This window comes from Myxine glutinosa, chromosome 5, assembly GCF_964187855.1.
Source record: "Myxine glutinosa chromosome 5, kmMyxGlut1.1, whole genome shotgun sequence".
NCBI classification, from domain to species: domain Eukaryota; kingdom Metazoa; phylum Chordata; class Myxini; order Myxiniformes; family Myxinidae; genus Myxine; species Myxine glutinosa.
The window spans coordinates 200031976-200049160 of NC_136265.1; the positions used below are offsets into that span (position 1 = coordinate 200031976).

General features: G+C 45.8%; 1 protein-coding gene across 1 annotated transcript in view; it reads left to right on the top strand.

Moving 5' to 3' along the window:
• The window catches only part of AHSA1 (activator of HSP90 ATPase activity 1), a 42255-nt gene extending 38287 nt beyond the window's left edge, over positions 1-3968 (top strand). The window contains exons 7-9 of the mRNA XM_068115084.2: positions 1685-1786; positions 2602-2653; positions 2758-3968. Coding sequence (XP_067971185.1) covers positions 1685-1786; positions 2602-2653; positions 2758-2930 — 327 coding nt within the window. The 3' untranslated portion in view covers positions 2931-3968. The remainder of the gene's footprint in view (positions 1-1684; positions 1787-2601; positions 2654-2757) is intronic.
• Positions 3969-17185: the final 13217 nt, after the last annotated feature.

Consider the following 17185-nt stretch of genomic DNA (forward strand, 5'->3'; position numbering starts at 1 on the left):
ACAAATGATGAATTGCGAAAGATTATGGGAATAGAGCCTGTGATGGATGCTGTGAAGAGGAACAGGTTGAGATGGTTTGGTCATGTGTTGAGGAAGGATGAAAGTGACTGGTTGAGAAGAGTGATGGAAATGAATGTAGAAGGAAGTAGAGGACGGGGAAGACCGAGAAAGACTTGGCTAAAGGTGGTGGAAGAATAAATGTGGGCAAGGGGGTTAACAAGGGGAGATGCAGAAAATAGGGCAAAATGGAGAAGATTGTCATGGGGACCGCAAGGCTAACTCCCGCTCTCGCAGGGAAAATGTCCTTAATATGCCTGTTGTTGTTTGTTGTATCCAAAACCTTGATCTTTTCCTCCCCTGTTGTTTCACCCCCGATCCACTTTTCTGAAATACAGACTTTTTTTCCTGGAAGTCCTAGCTGTGTACGTTTTTTTTTTGTTTTTTTTTTTTTACCTTTCCCTCCCCCCTCCCCTTCCCACGCCTCCTACCCCCAAGCCCTCTACCTCCCACAGATCTCCCGATGTCTCTGCTCTCAAATGTTGTACTTGTGTGCTTCCCCTCCCTTTATTTCCGCTCCCTTTATTTCCCCTCCCTTTATTCTCCCGCTCCCTTTATTTCGTCTTATGTGTGCATTTGTTTTGTTGTTGTTTTTTTTTTGTTGTTTTTTGTCATTAATGTTTGCTCTTACACGAGCCTCGATCTTGTATTTTAAAAAAATAAAAGCGCTTGGCTCGAGAATGAAGATAAAAGGAAAGGGAAAAAGATGGGGGAAAACCCGAACAAATCCCTCACAACACATATTCTCTTTGAAACCCACTTGATACAAGGGAGGACAATCTGGAACATTTAATAAATAAACAACCAACTCTGGAGCCTTATGTTGGATGCCATTGTTGAGACTGATGGTTTGCAGAACTGTCACAATATTACTGACTTGCAAACTCCATTTGGACAATAATTTTGGGATTTTGATGGGGTTTTATCGAGGCAGAGTCGATTGTGCAGTCTGAGGATGCCGAACTAATTTTTGCCACAAGAGGGTCAGTGATGTTACCTGCCCTTCTACACGGCATGCCCAAATTCAGCAAAGTTTTACTCTTTTTGCCTTGAACATTATTTATTTTCAAATTGTAACTTTACGTTCCGTCCTTTTCTTGTCGGGTTATGAAACAGGTTTTTATTTTTACATGTTATGGTGTTGTTGTAACTTTTGGGCTTGCAGGAGAGCCTGCGCTATATCTCCACCTTGTCAATTTATTGCAACCGTTTATCAACTTTTATTCACTCAGAGAGGGCATGTGGAGATTGAACCAGTGGGGCTTGGTCTAGCTCAGCCTAATATAGTCGCTCTATGGTAGCTGCGTCCTTCCTCAGATGTGGATGCTTGTAATAATCTCAGTATGGGACTTTCATTGGATACTTTAATTCCTTCAGGTACTCTCAAAATAGCACCTTCATGACACAGTACTCACACCACCAATCCTTCATATTTATTGTATCAGAATGATTTTTTTTGGGGGGGGGGGGGGGGTGTTTGCAAACCCCTTTGGTTTTGTGCACCAGTTTATAAGGTGGCAGCCGATTAAATCCACTAAGATTTTTGTTTTGCCAGAAAAAACCCTTTTCCCATTATGAAACCGATATTCCGAATCCAGGTTAAGCTTGCAACTGCTGTGTCTCTTAGATGGTGCAGGCCTTCTCCAGGGCACCGGCCGTGGTAAAAGCAGAAAAGGGTGGACAAATGCTCATGCTGAGCGGTCACGTTACTGGGCAATTCATCGAGTTGGTGAGTCTCCATGGCCGTGCTGCAGCCACAGACCTGGTTGATCCTTCAAGAGCAAGGAAATGGGTTTTGAATCGTATTCGGAGTCTGTGAGCCATATTGGCTGTAATTTATCGAGGGAAATGAATGATCGTTTTTAAGGCCATTTTCCCCGCTAGAGCGGGGGTTAGCCTTGCGGGCCCCATGACAATCATGGTTCCCTGTTTGAGATGTTTTTATGGCCGGATGCCCTTCCTGACGCCAACCCTTAGTCGCCTCTTACGATGCGCAGGGATACGGTGTACCTATTCTAAATCGGGGTACACCGGGATTATCGAGGGACCTGTAGGTCTGTATTTAAAGCCCGGTGTTGGCTTAGCGGTTAGGGTGCCGGCCTGGGATCCAAGGATCCTGGGTTCGAATCCTGGTCGATCGCTGAATTAACACCAGGGGGTTGACTCAGCCTGTCATCCCTCTGAGGTCGGCAAATTGAGTACCAGTTCACTAGTAATTCCCCTTGTGTGTTGCAAGAAGCGACTAACAGGGTTGGCGGCAGGAAGGGAATCCGGCCATAAAACATTGCTTCAAAAAGGGCACCAAGGTACCCGAAAAAGGCCAACCCCTGCTCTTCAGGGAAAAATGGCCTCCAAAGTTGGTTCTTTCGGTCTGTATTTAGGCTTTTTGTGACGAGTTTTGAGCAAACGAAAGTGTTTGGCTTCTATAAATAAAATTGCCACTGGTCTTTCGTGTCGCTCTCCTTGCACTGTGCTAACTAGCTCGACAGAAATAAAACTGTCGGTGAAAGCTGTGAATATCCTCTCGCACTCTGTGGTTAATAGGTGGAGAACAGCAGGATTGTGATGAAATGGCGCTGCAGGGACTGGCCTGATGGTGAGTGTGCCGTGCGATGGATCTCGACCTCATTCCGAGTTCAAACCGTCCCCGACGCCACCCTTTGTACCCTAAAACCTCCCCCTCTCCCTTCCCTTGTCCAGCGCACTATGCCATCGTCACCCTGACCTTCCTCGATCGGACTTCGGAGACGGAGCTGCGGCTGGAGTGCCGCGGTGTTCCGGCCAGCGAGGAGGAGGCAACTCGTGACGGATGGCGGCGCTACTACTTCGAAAGCATCCGGCGGACGTTCGGCTTTGGCGCGTCGCTGTTCTGACGACGTAGTGACGATTGTGCACCATTTTGCATACCCATTGGCTGCCTTGCTTTCCCCATGACATCGCGGTGTATCCGAAAACATCTTGAAGACCCTGTGAGAATAGATTAATGAAAAATAGTTTTATTTTTCTTTATTGTAGCCCGAGTGGAGATTAGGACGTGGTGTTTGAAGTCGAGTCGTCCAGCTCGTCCTTGTACGTTGATCTGCTTCGCTTTCGTTGGAGTCTCTCATGTCAGCCATTGGACTAGCTCTCACGGACGATTTGCCCGCTTGGAGAGGCGTTTAAACCCGTGGGCATTAATTTTATTGAGAACTTTCAACAATCGCAAAGAAAAGTATTTCAAAGCCTGAATGTAACATGCCGGCTTTGCACGTCCGCAGCCATTGGATTCTGGGAGCGGTGTACACCCGGACACGTGTGTTGGATCGCGACGGACGGAGAGTGCAGCGGACGCATCGATTTGCTCCAAAGAAAGCAAAATGGTCCTCCGGTTTGCAAGGTTTTAAATCCGTGTGAAGGAGGGTTGCTCGGGGTCTGTGCACGAGTTGTGGATCGTTTTTATTTTGACCGTGTCGTTCCTTGATCTGATTTTGCAGTTTGGGCGCGAGTCGCCTCTCGAGGGAAGGCTGATCGGATGGAGGGTCACGGGAAAGTTTAAACCGACCCGATACCTTTTTTAACATCGCTCACGGGCTGAGGTACTTTTGCCTTTGAACCGCCCTTCTGGTATTTTCGATGTCGATTGTGCGTTGGTAGCTCGAAGAGTCAAAGGGAACTGCTCCCCTTTGCTTCCTGGTTTGGTTATCTATGCATCATCACTTTGTTGCAAGAATTCAATGTTGCTTCCCACTTTTATATATATATAGAGATGTATACGTTTTTTCTTCTTCCTCTTCTTCTTCTTCCCCTTCCTCTTCTTCTTCTTTGTACCATGTTCTTGCAATACACTGAACTTCGACTGTGTTGTCAATTGCAAAAGCTTCGTGTTTTTGTGGTTTCTTTGTCAGGAATAAAGTACAATGTGCATAATCATAGTTCAAAGCCTGGTGTTGGCTAATCGGTTGAGGTATCTGGCTTAACGTCTGAGGGTCTTGAGTTTGAGGCCCGATCGTGCCATTAAATTACACCAGGAGGGTCGACTCGGACTGGCGTCCTTCCGCGGTCGGGAAAAAAGAGAGTACCAGGTTAATGGAAACGGGCACTGCGTCAGTGGCATACCTGTGATATAACCACCTTTAGAGGCCATTTTTCCCTGCAAAGCGGGGGTTGGCCTTTTTCGGGAACCGTGGTTGTTGTTGTTTTTCGGTCCCCTTTTTGAAGCAATGTTTTACGGCCGGATGCCCTTCCTGACGCCAACCCTTTTTACCGCCTTTAACGACAAACAGGGAATTACCAGTGAACTGGTACTCAATTAGCCGACCTCGGAAGGATGAACAGGCTGAGTCAACCCCCCTGGCGTTAATTCAGCGATCGACCGGGATTCGAACCCAGGATCCTAGGATCCTAAGCCGGCACCCTAGCCGCTAGCCCAACACCGCTGTGATAACAGGGAAAAAAATGATGCAACCAGCAGGCACAGGCTACATACAAAACAGCAATTATAGTTTGGAGGTAAGGGTCTTGGCAGACCACCTCTTTAGCATCCACCTCGTTTTAACAAAACCACCTCCTGTTGGTGGTTGGTAAATGAGGTAATAATGGTCTTTGCTTTCACATTTTCGTCCAGTTCAGTCAATAAAATCACTTTTGTTCAAATTTTATGGAAATTAGAAAACCAGTGCATTTTTGGAAAGCTTTTGGCATTAGGAATCTGAAAATCAATGTTTGCATTTGTGCAGATGCTTTCGCTTTCGCAATCGCTTTCGCGTTCTGCGTCGTACAGGCATCCTTCTGTGCAAGGCAAGTTATTCCTTCTGCATGAACATCTCGGTGTAGAACAGTTGGTTTTGCAGTGGCATCTGACCAACTCGATGATGGCTTGTGGGGCAGGAGGAACCTTTGCGGTGATTGGCAGTATTTGGCCACTTTTGTCCTGATCGTAACCAAATTTCAGGGGATCAAAAGGCTGTTGCTGCATAACATTGGCTTGGCACCATATTCTGCTTTGTAACCGCACACGCTGGATGTATTCCTGAAGGACACCGAGTGTAGGAGGTAAGTTGTTGCTTTCAGCAAGGTGTTTACAAAACAGATACCATCTTAGATCAGGGATACTTGCAATGTGAATACCCTTGGTGCACTAGGTTGAGCACACAAATTTGGCAAACACGTCTTTCACCTTCTGTGTTAGTTCACCTTCCTCCGGTAGTTTCATCGGTGCTCTGACCAAGTGCATTTCAGATTTCATATGCTGCTGAAACCATTTTGTTTTGCCTATTCCTGAGAATTTTCCAACATTGTCTGCTCCAGTGAATGCGTGGAACACAGGTATAGCTTGCGCCTTTTCTTTGCCCAAAGCTCTCCAGATTGGCTCTATTTCGACTGCACCTGATACCATCAAAATAGATGTCTTTTTGCATCGCTTGCCACAGTGTGCCACAGGCAGAACGAAGACTCCAGTATGAGGAGTGAAGAATACTAGCTGTGCATCAGAACACCGCTGCGATGCCTCCGCTACCGGGCGGATCATCAATGTGTCAGCCTCCTCGTGATTGTTGTCTTCAAAGTGCATGTTTCTGTTGCTTCTGGTGTGATCTGATGCTGATGTGATGACTAACAGGTGAGCTTTTGTTGTAATCGAGGGTTGCTTTGGCGAGATAGTCCGTCAAATCTGCTTTCGTTTTTTCCTTCCATAGAAACCGTGCCAGTGGGATGTTTTTGATGTTCGTATCATCTGCAACGTGTTACTGTATAAGAGCTTTTCCTTGTCGTCGTCCCTCTCTAGTTTCCTCCTTTAGTGAGTCAGGTTTGTTTGTATCGAAGACCAGGATGACCACTGAACCCTGCTGTCAAGTTCACGAGCCTGTCATTCAAACACTGGGCTAGATATTTGACTGTCCTAATTGTCCTTGATTTCTTTGTCATCTTCTGGACAAGCACCATTCCATCAACAATGACGATCTTTTGATTTGATGACTACGATGGAGATGATGATACAGAACCTCTGTCATCATCCTGCTCTTTGGCAGCTTGAGCTTCTGTCTGTTCCTGGGTTTCATCTGTTCCTGCCAGCTTCTCAAGGCTGTGAATCAGCTTGGACTTGTCAGTGCATGGCAGCATTGAGCTGTCTGGTGCAAATAGTGCTCTCGGAGTCACTGTGAACTCATAATTGCCAACTGCATTCTTCTGATCGATGTCCCTGCTCGACCTGGTGAGAACCATCAGCCGACCATGGAGATCTTTGGTCTCTTTTAGGTCAACTGGCTGGTCACGGAACTTGAAAGTTCCAGAAACATGGCGGACTTCAAGGTGGAAACATAACTGTCACCAAGAGTGAGATTCCGTTCTTCTCAGGTGCAGACCATGCCTGCGAACATCTCAACGAGATGATGATGGTTCATTCTGGCCTAATTGGCCATGTACCTTGGGCAGAGGCGTTTGTATTGTATTCGATCCATTGTGAAAAACAGCTTGCTGAGTGCTTCTCCAGCCTCCAGATGGAGAACGAGATCAGCATTTCTGGATGCTTCAACAAAGAACAAGACTGTTTCAACCCGGTGGAGGTAATTCATCAATGACCTGAACATGGCGTTAAATGATTTCTGAGCTTCCCACTTATTCAGCTGTTGAATGACATCTTCGTTGGTCAAGACTTGAAGCAGGTGAGTGTTAGCAATTCTGATGCATTCTGCTCCATCACTTGTCCCAGTAGCTGTGTTTGTGCAGGCTTCCTGGAATTCATTTGCTGGTTTCGAGCAGATTTATTTTAGTTGTGACATCTCTGTGAAGAACTCTTCTAGAGCAAGTTCATCTGGAAGTGGAGACAAGGCACCGACTTGAGTCAGTGACTGACTACATGACACAAGTGATTTCAAGCCTACCCAGCCTGGGATACTGCTTTGTGATTCACTGTCTGTTGATCTAGACAAAGCAGATGCAATCATCCCACCAAGATTGGTTAGGTTTTTTTTTTTGGTTTTTTTTTGTATACAGGATCGAGGATCGTGAAAGAGCTAAACATTTATCACACAAAAAATCAAACAAATACACAAAGTATATAATAAGGGGAGCGGTAGACAAGATGGGGAGAGAAGGGGAAGCACAAACACAACATGTGAGAGCAGGGACATCGGGAGATCTGTGGGAGGGAGAAGGCTTGGGGGGAGGTGGCGTGGGGATGAAGTATAAAACACCAGGACACTGCAAGGATTTCCAGGAAAGAAGTTGGTATTTCAAAAAAGTGGATCTGGGGTGAAATTAGCGGGGGTAAAAAAGATCAAGGTTTTGGATTGGGGAAGATAAGAGATGGTGGTGAACAGCCGTTTTAAAGACCTGGAGGGAGGAGTGGGATTGAAGAGAGTGAGGGAGTTTGTTCCAGAGGCAGGAGAAAAGAGGAATGAAGGAGTGAAGGTGAGCAGAGAGTCTTGATTTTGGCAGTTTTACCATAAGAGGGTTGCAGGCAGATCTTGTGCGACCTGTAGGAATATTTGGGGGACAGAGCCCAGAGAGCTGGGGGAGCAAGGCCGGAGAGGAGTCGGTAGAAGACCGAAAGACCACCAACCTGCCTGCGGTGAGTGAGTGAAGCCCTCATAATCAGCTTCATCGTGGGAGATTCCAATGATTCTGAAAGCTTTTGTTTCAACAGCGTGAAGCCAAGCTAGGTGTGAGGCAGGAGCACCGGCCCAGAGGGGGGAACAGTATTCCATTGAGCTGCGGATGAAAGCCTTGTATGTGGTGAGGAGCTCACGTGTGCCAAGGAAGGACTTCGCACGACAGAGGATGCCCAGTCGGCAACTGGCTTTGGAGGCCAGCTTCGAAATGTGGTTTTCCCAGGAAAGGTCATGGCACATAGTGAGACCCAAAAGCTTGAGTGACAGAACTTCTTGGAGAGGATTGTTGAGAAATACATGCCTACATGATATGCATGTATTCATCTATCTATAATTCCAGTAATCTCTGTTTGTACGTTTGTACGTTTGTTTGTCTGTGACCGCTGTTTCTCGACAACCACGGGTCCGATATACTTTAAACTTGCCAGGTATATTGCTGGGGACCCGAGGATGTGCCTTTTCAAGGTTTGAAATTAATCGGACAAGTACTTACCGAGCTATGGCGATTTAGCCGTTCGCCGTTCGCTTTGGCGTTGCGAATGGACCAAACCATTGCATGTAAATAGAGGGGGGGGGGGTTCTGTGGTCGTTGCGAATGGACCAAACCATTCATGTAAATAGAGGGGGGGGGGGTTCTGTGGTCGTTACTGCCACGTGGTTTCAAAGTTTTTTTTTGTTGTTGTTGTTTGCACGCATGTTTTTTTGCACCCACGTACGGGCACGCCCTAGGATGTTTACACACACACTCCCCTACACAAATTTTTTTTTTTTTTTTTTTGGCAAGGAACGGGCACCCACGTACGGGCACGTCCTAGCTTATATATAGTACGGGCATGCCCTAGTGTATTGAAATACATGATATTCTGACATGGTCAATGCTGACCTGTCAACTGTCCTGCTCCTCATCTCCTTTTGCAGCTCCTCCTCAGATCTCACCAAAATCCACATTGTAAGGCTGTACAGCTTGGTCGGGACATCCTCTCTTGTGCTGGACACAGTAATTGTGTGTGTGTTTCCTTCTCAGCAAAATTAGCAATGCTGTTGCGTATGAGTTTAGCTGTCTTGTCTATCATCATTGTGTTGTCCATTTCACTTGTAACATCTTGCATCAAGGAAGTGTCGACCATATCTTCTTCGCAGGCTTCAGGACAGTAAAGAACAGATGGTTTTCTTCTGTCTTTCTCCCTCACTGACTTCACACTTGGTAACTCTGCAAGAATTTTGTCCTGTCGCCACTGTCGTGTCAGTGTCAGAGTGTGCTTCTGTGCCTCATGACCACCACCAAGCATAGATATGTAGGTTTTTTTCGATGGCATCCATGGGTAGATGAGCCTCATTTTGTGTTTGATATTCAATGTGATTGATCAGCTCAATCAAGCATGGTACTTGCATTGGTAGGTCTGTCTTTGTAGCCGTGGCCCGGTTGCTGGCATCATCCTTCAGGACATGGAACACATGTCGTGTCCAGCATGGTTTCTGGTATCTTGCATCTAACGCATGAGCATCACTTGGTGAGAGTGTGTTGCTTAGTCTTGTCATCAATACTGGAACTTGGGGAATTTCCACGGCTCGTCTCAGTGCCTTCCCCGCGTTTTCAGTTCGTACGGCGAAGATCCTGAAGAAGGCTGGTCGTCATCTTGGCATAAGAAGAAGTGATCCCTTGTCAACGGTTCTGTCGTAGATCCAGTGAAGGGTGCTGAGGTGCCTGCGGTTGCTTATTGCTCCATTTCAGAGCTTATTTTATGCCCACGTTTTTTCACCAGCGGTCTCGCTCGCTGTATGGATATTTGATTTGTGGAATCAGAATAACAACTTCGATGCCACATGGGTTTCCTTTCAATCAATATTTATTTGGTAAAGTCTTTGAGGTGGCTTTGGATGTCAACATATTTTCCATCCTGTAAGCTGCCTCTTTCTTCCACTACATCGAGTAGTTTCTGGTATGATTCTGTTCTGGGATATTGAACAAGTGTTCCTTTGCTGGCAGTGGACTCGTGACAAAGAATGCACTGCTTCCAGTCTACTGTGTCCAGGGACGACTTGATCGAACTCAACTTGCAGGTTCCTGGGTCTTCACTCATGATGACTCAGGCACTGAAAAGAAAGAGAGCCACCACTATATTAACCAACACCAAGATAATTGTGTACTCGATGTGTTAACATAAATTTTTACAGTATAAAATTAAATATGCAAAACTGCTGCTAAAATACTGCAAAATTATTGAAGCATCAGGATTTACAAACACTGTTGCAACTGCCCCCAGAAGAACGATGCTTGTGCAACACAGAATGTATAAACGATGCAGACTAATGTTGAATATGACACTGAGAGTGATGATGATGTGTCAAACTGAGATAGGAAATACATCAAAAGAAACTTGTCAAATCTTTAGAAGGACACATTGAAATCCTCCACACAAAAATGAAAAATATTTGAACACAGGTAAAGTTCAGCTATCTTTACTAAACACATGTCAATAAACAAGAGGTTGCCTCATTCACAAAAAGCATGAACATCACAAGGGGTGGTGCAACAAAAGTCCCAGCACTACAACACAAAGACATGCACCTGGATACAGTCAAAACAAAAAGACACAGGAATGAACACAACACTCCTAACAGTCAAGGACAGAATGACAGCAGTTCTCAATATCATGTGTGTCCTCCCTGAGCTGTGATGCAGGCTGTACACCTCCGACGCATGCTCTGTACCAGGCATCTGATGCGGTCCTGGGGAAGTCTGTCCCACTCCTCCTGCAAACCTTGAAAGAGCATTTGCCGATTGACAGCCGTTGATCTCCCCGATGCAAGACTTCGACCAAGCTCATCCCATAAATGCTCAATGGGATTGAGGTCAGGGGAATAAGGCATCCAAGGGATCCCTTCAACACCCTGTTCCTGGAGGAAGTTGGTGGTCAGGAGAGCAGCATGGGGTCGAGCGTTGTCCTGCTGGAAAACTGCGATGTCAGGATGAGCCTGGAGAAATGGCAGCAGATGAGGTCTCAAAACTTCATTGACATAACGCTGACTAGTGAGATTGCCTTCGATGACGACCAGAGGTACCCTGAAACGGATAGAAATGCCAGTCCGTACCATCACACTGGGTCCTCCCCAAAAATTGATCTGGCGAATACAGCATGATGCATCCCTTTCTCCACCTTTGCGCCATACCCGTTGACGCCCATCAGCAGCATGGAGGCAAAATCTGGACTCATCGCTGAACAAGACTGCACTCCACTGTTGCTGTGTCCAGGGGCGATGCTGCAGACACCATTTTAGTCTGTTCCGCCGATGCACTGTGTTCAACACTGGACCTCTGCAAGGACATCTTGCCACCAGGCCCAAACTTCTCAATCGCCTCCACACAGTAGAGACACTGATGCGGTTGTTGTGGTGACCTTTTGTTACTGCAGCTGTTTGTGTCGCAGGGTGGAAACGATCACGAATATGCTGCAGCACAATCCAGTGGACTTGGTTTTGGGTGGTTACCCGTGGTCTTCCTCTTCGTGGACCATCATTCACAGTTCCAGCTTCACCGTAACGCCTGGCCAATTTGGAAATTGCAGGCTGTGAGCAACCAAGCCGTTGGGCAATTCTTCGCTGACTTACACCCCAGCCTCAAGCATCCCAATTGACCTTAAACGTTGTTCAGATGTCAGGCGTGGCATCTGAATGTTCTTGTTGTTTTCCCTGTCAGAAGCCTCTAGAGTCTAGAGTAACTATAGACAGCAGTAAATGAATGTCTAACCACGAGAACTGAAGGATTTCATTATGAGGGTCATTATTTAAAGGGAAATATCACGATACAGAACCACTCAAGCATGTCATTGTTGATCAACCAGGTGATTGAAGTGAAGCTCCCGTTACATAATCAGCCATTACAATTGAAGAAACGTGTTTGTAAAGCTGCACATTTCAAAAAATGAAAGTGATAAGTTTATTTTGATGTTCAGTTTATATGTATGCTGTTGTCACTACCAACAATTTGAGTGTGCATTTCTTCATGAAAATACAAACATAATTTCACAAACTTCTTTTCTTGGTTTTTGGTGTTAATAATCACTAATTTGACATAATCTTTGGATTCTTTGGGCCTGGAAACATAGGATTAGCATTTAGAATGAAGTTTCTATGTCGATTACAAGCCGAGATATTCGGAAATTCTTATTTTATGGTGGCCATTTTGAAAATCCAAAATGGCGGCTACGCAGGCATCTGCACAAATGTGAACATTGATTTTCAGATTCCTCATGCCATAAGCTTCTCAAACATGCACTGGTTTGCTATGGACACAAAGGCTGGTGTCATACGACACTCGGTGACACTGGAATTTTGCTAAAACGCTATATTATCTTATCCCAGGTTATTATGAAATCAATGTATCGATGAGAGGTACATCAACCGCTGCCAGCAAAGCATCAGTCAGATACTATGTAGTGTGGGCAGGAATGCAACCCAGATGAGATAGCAACAAGGTAAGTGTGCTACCTGTGCACCAAACCAAGCTCCTCTCGATACCGAGGTTGAACTTGAAAAAACACCTTTGGGTTGCATCAAGTCATTAAACTATACATAATTCGACGTCGTGACGTCAGCAAGTATGCCTCCACCCACATTATTACATCATACATACTGTATGTACAAACTTGGATTTAAATCCCTTCAGCTGTTCTCGAGTATCACATTTTTACTTCACATGACTTTTGACGTCAACATCGAATCAGTTCATCTTTTCATCGTAATATATAAACTAGCAAATTAGCAGAGTTCCCGCCCTAATGTCGATCTTGATCCAAGCGGGAAACACATTTTTCTGCCATCGGATATTTTCTGTTGACACAACTACTTTGACTTGGATGTCTTGCTGATTTCCTTTGGTGATAGTATCACTCTTGCTGATTTCTGTTCAACTTAGGTATCCTTGGTTTTTGAGGCATCTCAATTTTCCAGAAAGAAAGAAGAAAAAAAACGTCACCTGAGCTAACAATACCCACCTCAACCTCACCCCACTCCACCATCCCCTCACAATCCCCCATCAAACATCACCCGAGCTAACAATACCCACCTCACCCTCACCCCACTCCACCATCCCCCTCACAATCCCCCATCAAACATCACCCGAGCTAACAATACCCACCTCAACCTCACCCCACTCCACCATCCCCTCACAATCCCCCATCAAACATCACCCGAGCTAACAATACCCACCTCACCCTCACCCCACTGCACCATCCCCCCCACAATCCCCCATCAAACATCACCCGAGCTAACAATACCCACCTGAACCTCACCCCACTCCACCATCCCCTCACAATCCCCCATCAAACATCACCCGAGCTAACAATACCCACCTCAACCTCACCCCACTCCACCATCCCCTCACAATCCCCCATCAAACATCACCCGAGCTAACAATAACCACCTCAACCTCACCCCACTCCACCATCCCCCCCACAATCCCCCATCAAACATCACCGTAGCTAACAATACCCACCTCAACCTCACCCCACTCCACCATCCCCTCACAATCCCCCATCAAACATCACCCGAGCTAACAATACCCACCTCAACCTCACCCCACTCCACAATCCCCCATAAAACATCACCCTAGCTAAAAATACCCACCTCAACCTCACCCCACTCCACCATCCCCTCACGATCCCCCATCAACCATCACCTGAGCTAAAAATACCCACCTCAACCTCACCCCACTCTACCGTCCCCTCACAATCAACCATCACCCTCGCTAAAAATACCCACCTCAACCTCACCCCACTCCACCATCCCCTCACAATCAACCACCACATATCAACCATCACCCTAGCTAACAATACCCATGACTGACCACACACCCCTCCCCAACTCCAACCCCTCACAATCCCCCATCAACCATCACCCTAGCTAACAATACCCACCTCAACGTCACCCCACTCCACCATCCCCTCACGATCCCCCATCAAACATCACCCTCGCTAACAATACCCACCTCAACCTCACCCCCACTCCACCATCCCCTCACGATAGCCCATCAAACATCACCCGAGCTAACAATACCCACCTCAACCTCACCCCACTCCATCATCCCCTCACAATCAACCGTCACCCTAGATAACAATACCCACCTCAACCTCACCCCACTCCACCATCCCTTCACAATCAACCATCACCCTAGCTAACAATACCCATGACCGACCACACACCCCTCCCCACTCCACCAACCCCTCACAATCCCCCATCAACCATCACCCAAGCTAACAATATCCACCTCAACCTCACTCCACTCCACCATCCCTTCACAATCCCCCATCAACCATCACCCTTGCTAACAATACCCATGACCGACCACACACCCCTCCCCACTCCACCATCTCCTCACAATCCCCCATCAACCATCACCCTTGCTAACAATACCCATGACCGACCACACACCCCTCCCCACTCCACCAACCCCTCACAATCCCCCATCAACCATCACCCTAGCTAACAATACCCACCTCAACCTCACCCCACTCCACCATCCCCTCACGATCCCCCATCAAACATCACCCTCGCTAACAATACCCACCTCAACCTCACCCCACTCCACCATCCCCTCACAATCCCCCATCAACCATCACCCGACATAAAAATACCCACCTCAACCTCACCCCACTCCACCATCCCCTCGCAATCCCCCATCAACCCTCACCCTGGCTAAAAATACCCACCTCACCCCACTCCACCATCCCCTCACAATCTCCCATCAACCGTCACCCTAGCTAACAATACCCACCTCAACCTCACCCCACTCCACCATCCCCTCACAATCAACCGTCACCCTAGATAACAATACCCACCTCACCCCACTCCACCATCCCTTCACAATCCCCCATCCCCTCACAATACCCCATCAACCATCACCCTAGCTAACAATACCCATGACCGACCACACACCCCTCCCCACTCCACCATCCCCTCACAATCAACCATCACCCTAGCTAACAATACCCACACCCCTCCCCCCTCACCTCTTTCATCATCGCCAAGAGGTATCGGAATCCGAGCTCGCAATGCGCCGTTTCGTTATGTACCGTCGCCGTCAGGATCACGGTGAGTTCACAATATGACGTCACTGGCAAACTCGAAAATCGAGTCTCCGGTTTTTTCGGCACTTTGTGATTGGTAAATTTTAAAAAATTCCCTTCAAATTAGACCGTGATTAATGATTGCTAATGGATTATTTATTTATTTATTTTTCCCAAATTCTTTTTTGTGTCTGGGTTCCCCTTTAAGGGTCTTTTGAGTCTTCAGGGTCTTTTCATTCTTCAGGATTTTTGGGGGACTTTAAAGATCTTTGAGGTATTTGGGGTCTTTTCAGTTTTCAGGGTATTTTCAGTCTTTTGGTCTTTGGGATCTTCAAGGGTCATTGAGGTATTTTGGGTCTTCAGAGTATTTTGGTTCTTTGTGGTCCATTGGGTCTTTAAGGGTCTTCAGGGTCTTTTCGGTCTTTTGGATCTTCAAGGATCTTTTGGGTCTTTAAGGGTCTTTGGAGAATTTTGGGTCTTCAGGGTCTTTTGGTTCTCTTGGGTCTTCTGGGTCTTTAAGGGTTTTAGGATATTTTCAGTCTTTGGGGTATTTTTGGTCTTTGGGGTCCATTTTGATGTTCGAGGTATTTTCAGTCTTTTTGGGTCCTCGGGTCTTCTCGGTCGATCTTTTGGGTCCTCAAGAGGTTGGGGGTGGTCTTTTGGGTCTTCTGGGTACTTTAGGTTAAGTATTTCAGGTTACAATTATGGGTGGCGTCAATTCAGCTGACCAGCCAATGGGTGAAGTGCGGACATACATACATACATACATACATACATACATACATACATACATACATACATACATACATACACTACTGGTCAAAAGTTTTTGAACACCTCAATTTTTCCAGTTTTTATTGAAATTTAAGCAATTTATTGTCCAGTGAATAACCTGAAATGGTACAAAGGTAAGCAGTAAACTGCTCGAGGTTAAAAAAAGGTTTAGGTTCGCAAAAACGGGGGAATAATGTAAATTGCACAGTTATATTGTAAAAAAAGGCCTTTTTCAGGGAACAAGTAATGGGTTAACAACTTACAGCTGTTCTGCAGCAATGTAAGTAAATTAAGCCTTGAAAGTTGATGCAAACAATTCCTACAGGTGTCCCAACCTCTGCTGATTACTTGATTACAAACCCCCTGTCTGTATAAAAGCAGTATCCAGGCCTGGGGATTTCAGATCTCATCGGTAACCGTTTTTCGGCTCCGTGATTTAAGTTTAAGGGAACCGATGGGAAACAAAATTCCGGTTCCGTGCCCAAACCTATTGGGAAACGATATTTTTTCCTTTAGAATTTGTAAAGCAAAACATTTGTAATACAAACTTTAAAATGTAGTCTCCAAAAATAAATCCTGTCATTTACATGTATGCAATGTAATTAACGCATGTTCATTATTGAGGTTGATGTTTATTATCAGAGAAGAGCAAATTCTGTGAATTGGATTGGCTTATCCTGTTTTAAAATTAATAAACTAATATTAGTAAATTTTCGTTCATTTTTAAAATGTCAATGATATTGTATTTATTTATTATTTATGGACTATTGTTGTAAACTGTTATCAATCTTTATGTTTTAATATTGAAATTTTTTGCGTTTAGCAAAGTAATATAGGCCTACCCAGTACTGATATAGGCCTAAGTATTTGTTAAATAAATTCTGGATTGGAACAAATGTACTGCAGTCGGTTCGGTTGTCGGTGTCTCCCTTTACCTTGTGAACATAGGTCACGCCGTTCACGTAGTTTACAATCGCCGTCAGTGGTGGACACTTGTGCCCCGGCGCGATGCCTCCTTCCGTATGTCTGTGTAATGAGTAGCACATACTTTGCAGCGAAGCAATGTGACCAAGCCTTCCCCATCCCATTCCACTTCAAAATCGTCGCTGAATGACCATTTTCGTAATGTTTTAAAGGCGACTTTTTCGCTTAGCAACGGATGCCATTTTGAAAAGGAAGTCTGTGATTTAGACCGATGCGCATGTCCGTCAAAGCGGAAGTCATATCGCGAACCTGAATGTGGGAAACTACATGCTATCTGCTTTGCCGGCCTAATTTTGTTGGAAATAAAACTCAACTTCTAAAATAGTTATCTGAAAATCACACGTGAACGTAAATACTACATCTTTTTGCCTTGCACTGCCTTTCTGCGATGGGAAACGTAGTTTCGGTTCCGTGTTTTTGCTATCACGTTACCGACACGCTACCGGTAACGATCGTTTCCATGAAATCCGCAGGCCTGAGTATTGGAACAGACTGTTATTACACCCTCTGAAGCATTATTTGGACAATATTGCACTGCAGGAAGTAGTGTATTGGAAACTGGAGGAAACTCTGACAGGAAGAGGTCTGGCAGACCCAAAGCCACAACAGAATCAGAAGACAAGTTTCTGAGAGTCAACAGCTTGCGTGATAGGTGGCTCACAGGACAACAGCTTCAAGCACAGTTTAACACTGGTCGAAGTAAGCAAGTCTCAGTTTCAA